The 9872-nt window shown below is 35.5% G+C and overlaps 1 protein-coding gene across 1 annotated transcript; it reads left to right on the top strand.

Annotated features, from left to right (window-relative positions):
* The first annotated feature begins 1939 nt into the window (after positions 1-1939).
* Positions 1940-9119, top strand: LOC146170365 (cytochrome P450 2U1-like). The gene is made up of 8 exons (XM_083388459.1): positions 1940-1948; positions 3735-3880; positions 5154-5262; positions 6086-6236; positions 6844-6968; positions 7465-7609; positions 8099-8262; positions 8805-9119. The coding sequence occupies exons 1-8, from the start codon at positions 1940-1942 to the stop codon at positions 9117-9119; spliced, it is 1164 nt and encodes a 387-aa protein (XP_083244585.1).
* Positions 9120-9872: the final 753 nt, after the last annotated feature.

Genomic DNA, 9872 nt, shown 5'->3' on the forward strand with positions numbered 1-9872 from the left:
TGTTAGCTGGGTTAGCAGTAATATAGTTAAAGTCTTATACTTTTTTTTAGTGGTTTAGTTTCTTTTAATGGTCTAAGGCGATTTTATTTTTTTTGAGCAGTTCACGGGGACAAAGAATGAAAATAAATTCCTTAGTTAGTGAGTATGTAGTGTTTAACTAATATTATTCTCCAAAGTTATCGAATTCCTGATAACATACACGATAGTCTAGAATTAATATACACCATACTTTAAAGTTTCCCAGCGCAATGTTTTCTAATTGTAAAACACTTCAAAAAATACTTAGTAGTACTTTTTAAAATAAAACATTCAACTAGAATTGAAAAATGTGATACTTGCATTTTAAATGCAGATCTACGTAAGTTTAATAAAACCAAAATTTTTTAAAAACATTTCATATTGGAACGACTCATTTTGTGAGCTAAGTATAGATCAGTGATTCAAACTTACTTAAAAGTTGTAGAGAGCAGATATTTTAAATCTTAACCTGGAATTGCTTAGCTGTAAGGGTTTTAAGGTTTCTGTTTTTGGTTTGTCTAATGTCTATATTATATCCATGAGGCACCCTAAAAAGAACCTCTTTAAGCTTTTATCTTCACTGCAAATACAAGATTCTAAAAATTAACGTCGTTTATGCACGAGTAACGTCAAAGACTTGGTAAAACCGAGCTTCGGTAAACCACAGGGCTCATGGATATTTCTTATGGTTTATTGGTAAGTTTCGCAAAATAGATATCGACAGCTGCAAACGAACTCGAATAGACAGCTTAAAAATAATTAAATTTGCAAGAATTAATAAAGCTTTAGAAAATCTATAAGCTAAAAGTGCTTTTCAACTGAAAGGCGTTTAAAGCTCAGCTGTGAAGTCTAACTCTAGTGGAGATATGCTGTTATACTTATCCCACTTATGCTATCATTATCCTGCATTTAAGTTTATTGACATTAACACCTAAAAGTTTGTTATTATGTTAAACCTACATATGGGCGTATTAGAATACTCTTTAAGCGGTCAATTAATAAACGATTCTTTTGCGCAAGCAATCAACAGAATACGTGATTTGCTACGGGCAAGTTTGGCAACCACTTTTCATCTTGTGAGGTTAACGGCACTTTGCTTGAAAGCAAACGACTGCGGTGTCGTGAAATGTTATAGCAGTGGTTCTTAACCTTTGGTAACCTGTCGAACCCCTATGTTATTCTGCAAGACTTCGTCAAACTCAAAATTTTCGCTCAGTATTCATTTCTTAGCTGCTAAAACTGGGCATATTTAAATTATAACTTGCATTTGTATAGGGTAAAACAGGGCTGCGGAGTCGGTTAAAAAAAAACGAGTCCGACTCCCGAGTCCGACTCCGGCCAAAAAATACACCCGAGTCCCCAGTCCGACTCCGGCCAAATGTAAGATTTTGTCGAGTCCCGAGTCCAGCTCTGACTCTACAGCCTGTATTTTACCCATTTACGAAACTAAATTAAGCTGGATTTTCTGCAATCCACTCATATTGTTGTCATAATTGATCCACCCGCATTACATGGTTTAGAAATATTTCTCCATTTGCTACTACACCTTTATGACTTACATTTTGCCGCCTTAACAGTTTTAAAACTTGATACTGCGCATGCGCACGTCGGACTCGGGACTCAGGTAGTTTTACGCGGTCTTACTCGAGTCCCGAGTCCGACTCCGGCAAAACAAACCGACTCCGTCGAGTCCCGAGTCCCGAGTCCCGAGTCCCGGGTCCCGAGTCCGACTCCGCAGCCCTGGGGTGAAATGGCAAAACTTTCAATTTATAACGTTACATGACACCTTGGCGCATAAAAGAGATTCGAATTTAGTTTGAAATAACAGCATTATTGTTTCAGAGGACGTTCTCGCCGAACCCTTGAAAAAGCTGCGTCGAACCCCAAGGGTTCGAACGGACCCTGGTTAAGACACTGTGTTATGGCGAAGGTAAGAACAATTTTTTGTTTTGTTTTTAAGTGAAAATGTTATTTGAATATTTGTAATTGTCCTAAGTGGTACTTAAAAATCATGCACAAATAAATGTAAGTATAGTAGATTGGCCACCTGCTGTAAGAAAGTAACTACCTCTAAAAAACTTTTTAAACTAAATTCGAATCAGGAAGCGACTAACATTTTACAAACTGGACTTTTATATTTAGCAAACAAATAAAATTTGATAATTATACGGAACAATATGTTAATTAATATTGCAACAATATCAGTGTGGGGCTAAATGGTCGTTCATCTTTAAAGATTAAAAACATCAAACCGCTGAGTGGCGCAAATGAGCAGATGTTCAGTATTGCCTATTTTCCATTTTTTACACAACTGCACTTTGTTGATGTTCTAACAGGTATATACTACATTGCAATGTTATCAAAAAACAACGAAATTTTATTCATAAACCAAAAACAAGTACTAATAAAAATTATTGAATCATGAAACTTACATCAAGTAACTATTTAAAATTGCTAAAAAAAAACACGTATAACCGCCCGATTGTTGCAAAAGCATTTTATTTAGAAGTATTTGGAAACAAACTGCTGTTAGGTGCATTTGTTTAATTAAAGTGGATTTTGGTCAATCATTTATTATTTCGCATTACCTTTTTTCAATGCACAAAATAGTTGTGCTTATTTCACTATAGTTCTACACGTCCATATAGTACGCGATGGAGAATACTTACAGCTGCTCATAACATATTTTGGAGATACTGCACGACCTGCTATACGGTCACGGTTGATAAATCTAATTGTTAAATTAAAATTCTCCATTATAAGCGCACTGAAAAAGTTTTATATGTAAAAATATCGTATACAAACGCCTAGATTGTACCAGCTCATTTCACAGGTTGACAATTTTCTAAAGTTGATTGATTTGCTATAATTTTGCGATTTTAATTTTTTTTTCATTGAAAAGTTTTGCATTAATTAATCGCCTTTCTTCGGGTTTGTCAAATGCAAAACAAATAATATTAGGGCTAAAGAAACACTTTTAGCAATAAATGAGTATTTTCAAATTCAGCAAACCATTTTGATACTCATGTTACTTCGTAAGAAATTCGGGCAATTAAATTTAATTTTACAAATACAAAAGGATCCTTTAGATGACGCGATGCGCGTATATTTGGTTTTACAAACAAAACTCCGCAAAGCAGACAGGAGTGGTTTCAAGAAAAAATATAAACGTACATAACTGTAAAACAAATAAAGCATATTCTATTGAAGTCAACATACTTAGTTATTTAAACTATTAGGTTATAGCAAAATTTACTAACAGTAGTTTTTCCGTCATGTCGAGAAAAAGAAATTTAGTTCACAGAGAAGTGTGTCTTCAAAAGACACGGTCCTAAGCCAACAGTTGTACCCTAGATGGCGTAGTTGAGATGTTTTTGCTACTAATTAAATCCCTAACTAACTAATCCCGAGAACAAAATGATTACATATTACCACTAGGAGTGCAAAGGAGCTTATTTGCAGCAATCAATGTTCGATGGATGGTGCTAAAGGGTGAATATTTTACAACGGCTTATTAGTCAAGTGGCCGCTTGCTACGTCACAGCGTCCTTTAACTGGCTTCATCACCGATAACTATTTGTTGTACGAAACTTAAAAAAATTTATATTTTCCCGAATAATTTTCCGGTTCAAAAAGCCGATAAGTTATATATTTTTGCTTTTTAATTTAAATGTTCTTGTTAACCTGTTAATATAACCCTCATTAATTAATTGCAGGCACTCGTCAAGCAGGGAAACACATTCTCTGGTCGTCCATGGGTTGAGCTGTTCTGTAGTTTGACAAAACAGAAGGGACTGATTTTTAAGAACTACGGCGAAGATTTTAAGGCGCAAAAACATTTCGCCCTCAAGTATTTACGAGAGTAAGCTTGTTGTCATCTTTACATTTTAGTTGATAGAAAATCAATCTATAATAAGTAATACGTAATAATGACAGTGTTGTAATGACTTAAGTGCCTGACTTGACTTAAATGCAGTTTTACAATGACTTGGCTTGACTTGACTTGACTTAAGCATTTTGGACAAATGACTTGGTTAAACCAGGGGTCGGCAACCTTTTTGTAGTCGCGGGCCAAACCAACCTCAGAAAGGTCTCTGCGGGCCGCACAAAATGTTAACTAAGAATTATGTTATTAAAATGTTGAAACTACCGTGAATCAGGCGGACTTCGGACCTTTTTGCGCCTAAAAACGTGTTTAATTACATTTAAGGAAGCAGTAATAAAGTATTGGCGCAAAGCGCGAATAAAATGCGTTTGTTTGGTTTAAAGTCCGAGTCCACACACCGTCATCCATATTACTAATGAGAAGTGTAATAAAACTACTTTGAGGAAACGAAGTTAATCTATAGTTCAGTGTTTGTCAACCTTTTAAAGTCCGGGCACAGCGAGCGCGATTTTATTTTGGTATAACGCCATTTTTTGCAAGTTTTCATTAGCCTACATTGCCGACAATAAAAAATAAAAAAATGCTAAAAAATCTATGTCCAATATTTGTGAATACGTTTTCCCTTTGTTCGCGACGCACTTGGCAGCCTTCCACGGCGCAACGGTAAAGAAACGCTGATCTATATTTTAAAAGACAGCGTCAAAACGTAAACAAACCGAATGTAGAAGGATCATTCGCGCGAAGCGCGAAAAGTTTTCGCACTCACCTAGTTAAAATAGTTAAAAAGTATTTGAAATGGAATCGTGCCTAGTTTGTCAAAGAGGCGGCGGGCCGGATGAGTTTCATCGGCGGGCCCGCGGGCCGTTGGTTGCCTACTCCTGGGTTAAACGAAACGATGTGAAGCCTAATAAAACCCATTGAGATATATTAATTTGTCGAAGCTGTGTGATATAGTTAGGTTATGCACGACAATTTTAGGCTTCAAAAATTCCTTTAAAGGCCAAAAGTGTAGGAGATGGATAACGTAGCATAGCCACAGTAATATGTGCAATGGCCTCGTGGCTAGTTCTTACAAGCGGTAGCGGTATAATTTTCCGACCTCTAGATTATAATTTAAACACAATATTGGCTTGTCTGGGTTTTGATAGATACATTCCACGGAATATACTTCTGTGCTGAAGTGAAATCGTTCGTTGTACGTACTTTTATAAAAATCCATATAGGCGTTAATGGCTGTTACTTTATTAAGACATGGAGCTGCAACCAAAAGAATGGAAACTCTTATCGGCAACGAAGGCGATCTGTTCGTGAAGTATTTGGCCGAAGTTCAAAACTCTGACAACCAAGTCGATTTACAGGTTTGTCATCAACATTAAAAGTTATTTAGATTGACGATAAAAATATTCCAAATTGCTAACATATAATAAACGAAATAATTTTAACCTATTTTATACTTATGGAATTTCAAACGTATTCGCACTTACAAAAATTGTTTTTTTGTTGAATTAAATAACGTTGTTAAACACAGCCATAAAAGAGAGTTTATAATTAAAGAAGCAAATTGAAGAAGGTCATACTTACGGAATCTTTAACGTCTTTGCGTTTGTAAAAAATATGTTTTGTTAATTGAATAAAATCATAAAACCCAAATTTTACGAGAAACTTGAATTAAACGGAACACAATAGAACTATATTAATTTGCAGTATTTTTAAACATTTATGTATTTCCTAAACTTTGTTTGTTAATTTCAATAATTATGTTAACTACAAAATTTACCCAAAATTTATAATAATTAATCAACTAAACAAAAAACATACATTCAGTTGGGCTTTGGTATTCCCACCACGTCTTACTAAACTTGCTTGTTTTTTATGAATTTGGTTAGTCTGCGATTACTTCGGGTATATTTATGAGACGTAAGGCGTAATTATATGTGTTTGAATTTTAAGTTCGCTAAAAAGCATAGTTGTTAAAATTAAAAAAAAATCAATTCACCTTCAAAATAAGAGAAAGCAACACGTCATAACAATAGTATGCCATAGCATAACAAACCAAGTATGTAATAATCCTTGGTAAATACTACTTCATCAGGGCTGGTCACCGGATATCCTAGCTTAGTTGGTTAACCAAGTTATTCATTTTACAGCATTTAGTTAGATTTTTTTTGAACATTGACGCAGGATTGCCGACCCAGAGATCGCAACGAGGCTGAGCGTCATGTCTATTTGCAACTTTTTATCTCATGTTCCTTACTTCGCTGCAGCTCAAAGAAAATTCGAAGGATACATGAGGAACATCCTAAGTATGAACTAGTTTTAGATACATCCACTTGTAGACAAAATGCATCACGATTTGAATGTTACGTATTATTTAATACACCTGCTTAAAGTATGTAGAGCGGACAGTAGAAACTTGGCGACATATTGAAACATCGCCGTTTTATAGAACAACCATGTAGGACTGTAGGTATATTGGACTAATAAAATTGACGCATTCCACTGTTAACTGTTGTGTAAAGTTTTTTGGGAAGAACTATTTTGTTTCATGCAATGAAAGTCCATGTTACAAAGGACAGGCGCGAATCTAGGATTTTTTAGCACACTTTGTTTAAACGTTTTTAGCCCAAAGGCGTCATGCTTCTCACCGCACCCGAAAATGACAATTTGGGCAACTTGAACAATATGCGCTTTGTTTCGATAAGATATTTGTAATTGATTTTGTATTCCAAAAACTCTAACATAAAACTTTAACAACATAGACGAACTGTTTGGTTTTTTTAAGTTAACTTCATTGCAACTTCATGTTTTGCCTTAATTTGGTGACACCGCCTTACAACGTAACTTTGTAATCTGTGAACAAAATCTTAACGACATAAACTGTTGTTTGTTACATATATGCAACATTCATTTTTAATTCTGATATGATTTATCTATTTTAGATGAAATTGAAAGAAGGATAGCAGAACATAAAAAAATATTTGACAAAGAAAATGTAGAGGACTACATTGATACGTTTCTGTTCGAACAGAACCATGGAAATCGACCGAAAGAACAAGATTTTAATGTAAGTTAGCCAGAGGTTTTATTTACATAGAATGACTCAAAAAAATCAAAAAATCAAAATATTAGGTCAGATTGTATCGTTTTATAATAAATTCTGTAAATTATTGACAATCCATTTATTTTAAAGACATTTTTGCATATTGTATATTGCTTATAGTTATATTTTAGAGTTTAAAACACTACTTACATCGTATATACCAGGTGTTGGGATAGTATTACTCAGCCGCATCGTGAAATTCTGTATAGTTTTCTCAATTTGGAAAAAAAACACGAGGGGGACGGCTCTGGATCCCATAAAACATTTTTTTAGTATCTATAATTTTTTATATTATTCTCCACCAAGGATACTCTACCTACACGTTAAAGAGCTGCAACTGCGTAGCTAATGCCAACGTTATTTAATTGATTTATATAGTTCTATTTACCAAAAACTTTTTAGAATGCGACCCCTGTCCTGTATACGTTGTAGTTGTTTAACGCGTTCATGTCTTACATAGGAAGAACAGTTGACGGTTATGTGCCGGGACTTTTTCATTGCTGGAACGGATACGACCAGTTGCCTCCTATCTTGGCTCTTTGTGATCTACACCAACCACCCGGATCACCAAAAGAAAATTGATAAAGAAATAAACGACGTTTTAGGTAGGTTAGCTTATCTGCTGTACAGGGCTGCGGAGTCGTTTACAAATAACCAGAGTTCGATTTAGGCCTAAAAATGAAAGTCCGCCTCAGGCAAAATATGCGACTTGGTTGAGTCTTGAGTCCGGCTGCGAATCTACAGCATGTGTTTCACCATTGATTTTACTAAAATAAGGTGCATATTGAGTAATCCACTCCATAGGGTGGGACAGTCATATAATTCACCCAGCAAATTTGGTACTGCGCATGCGCACGTCGAACTCAGGACTTCGGTAATTCTATGTAGTCTTACTCGACTCATATTGCCCAAACGTTTGTAAAAAGCGAAATGTTGATATTTTTTAGTAAAAATTCGGAAACTATTGTGTCCATGTATCAAGCTGTTCTGGGATCGTGAAAACTTCTAGTTTTTTACATAAAAATAACACCATTATCTTATGAGAGCTTAAAACGATTTTTGTAAGTTTGTTTAAACTTTTGTTAATGCTCCAGGTTCTTCTGGGATCGTTACAATGTCCAAACGTGCAGAAATGCCTTTCACTTGCGCCTTTATTCTGGAGGGAATGAGGTTCCGAACAATTATTCCATTGGCTGCCCAACATCTCACCATTGAAGATGTCGAACTCTACGGATATGTTATTCCAAAGAACACAGCGGTGAGTAATTGTTAAACGAACCATTTGCAAAGCTAAACACAAATGGGGTAACTATAGGACATTTGGATTTGTTAAATTAAGGTCCAGTACTTTTAAAAGGTCCATAAAAACTTTCTATTTGGTGCCTTGTAAAAAATATGTTGTTTTCGCTGTCCTCTTTATAAACTTTAACATGCTGATAGTGTGAACCCACTCAAACATAAACAGTTCATCTTCAAACTAAAAGAAGCTTTATCAGTCATTCGCCTTAAAAATGACCAAACTGAAATTTGTAATATGGAAAACAATGTCAAAAAATCTTATGAAAATAACTGGCTTTTTTAGCTTCGTCTTATAAAAGGATCAACTGCCTTTCAAGGTATTTTTAACATTTTAATCGCCCAGAATATCTTCTTAACTCGAATAAAGATTAAAAAATAACTCGCTTTCTATAGGTGTTAGTTGTATCTGTAAACTGTTTTAGTTTCGAATCTATATCATCACGCATTTATAAAAAAATCGAGGAGATTTTTTTGGATAAACAGTTATTTTGATTTGCTCAGGTTTACGGGAACCTTCAAGGTGTTCATTTCGACCCTCACGATTGGCCAGAACCCGAAAAGTTCGACCCTTACCGGCACATCGACGAAAACGGGAAGTTTGTAAACTCCAAGAAGATCATTCCCTTCGGAATCGGTTCAAGATTTTGCCTTGGAGAGAGCATGGCGAGGGTCGAGGTCTTTATGTTCTTTGTCAAGGTTCTGCAGAAGTTTAAAGTGCGAAGTGTTGGTAGTAACCCACCACCTCTTGATAAACCAACTGCGACGGCTGTTGTCTCTCCAAGGGAGTGCGTGGTCAAGCTGGAAGCTCGAAATTAATGTACATGTCACATATTGGTAGTGGTTTAAGGCTTTGGTTGATCGATAAGACTTTGGTTTGACTCTGCGTTTGGTACCTGTACATTTATGCGTTTGGTACCTGTACATTGTATAACTGTATCTGACAATAAGTTCGGTTAGGACTTTAAATGTGGTCAAGCTAGAGTATCGAAAGTAATGTAAATCTCACATAATGGCAGTGATTTAAGACTTTGTTTTTTTTCTTATATCGCTTACGACTATTGGTATTCCTAGGCGGTCACCCATCCAAGTACTAACCAACTAACCAATCCCGAGGTTGCCTAACTTCCGAGGTGGGACTAGATCGGGTGCATTTAACCCAGTGCTTCTCAAAGTTTTTTTTGTTTTGTTCACCCCTAGCATATATCTCCAGATTTCATTCACCCTTGTCTCATGATATGGTAAAACTATCTCGTCTATATATAACAGCACAAAATGATTTAGGTTGTTTTCATTAATTTCTCACGGTTCGCCCTTATTCACCCCTGCAAAAATTTTATTCATCCTGGGTGAACCATTCACTTGTTTAAGAAACACTGATTTAACCCTTTTTTTGGACTTTGTACATTGTATAACTCTGACGATCAGTTTGGTTCGTACTAAGAATTAACTAATTTCCACTTGTAAGGCCCGTTGTTTGGGAACCATGTTTTTCACAAGGTTAAGGTTAAGGTTTCCATATTACTATACCCGAAGGACCTAATACCAATAAAAAGCTTCACAAAGTTGCGT

This window comes from Ascidiella aspersa, chromosome 1 (genome assembly GCF_963924565.1).
Source record: "Ascidiella aspersa chromosome 1, kaAscAspe10.2, whole genome shotgun sequence".
Taxonomy (NCBI): domain Eukaryota; kingdom Metazoa; phylum Chordata; class Ascidiacea; order Phlebobranchia; family Ascidiidae; genus Ascidiella; species Ascidiella aspersa.

Coding starts and splice junctions, on each gene's coding strand:
- LOC146170365 (XM_083388459.1), top strand. Junction 3,881..5,153: donor GCCCTCAAGTATTTACGAGA/GTAAGCTTGTTG, acceptor TACTTTATTAAG/ACATGGAGCTGCAACCAAAA. Junction 7,610..8,098: donor AGAAATAAACGACGTTTTAG/GTAGGTTAGCTT, acceptor TTAATGCTCCAG/GTTCTTCTGGGATCGTTACA.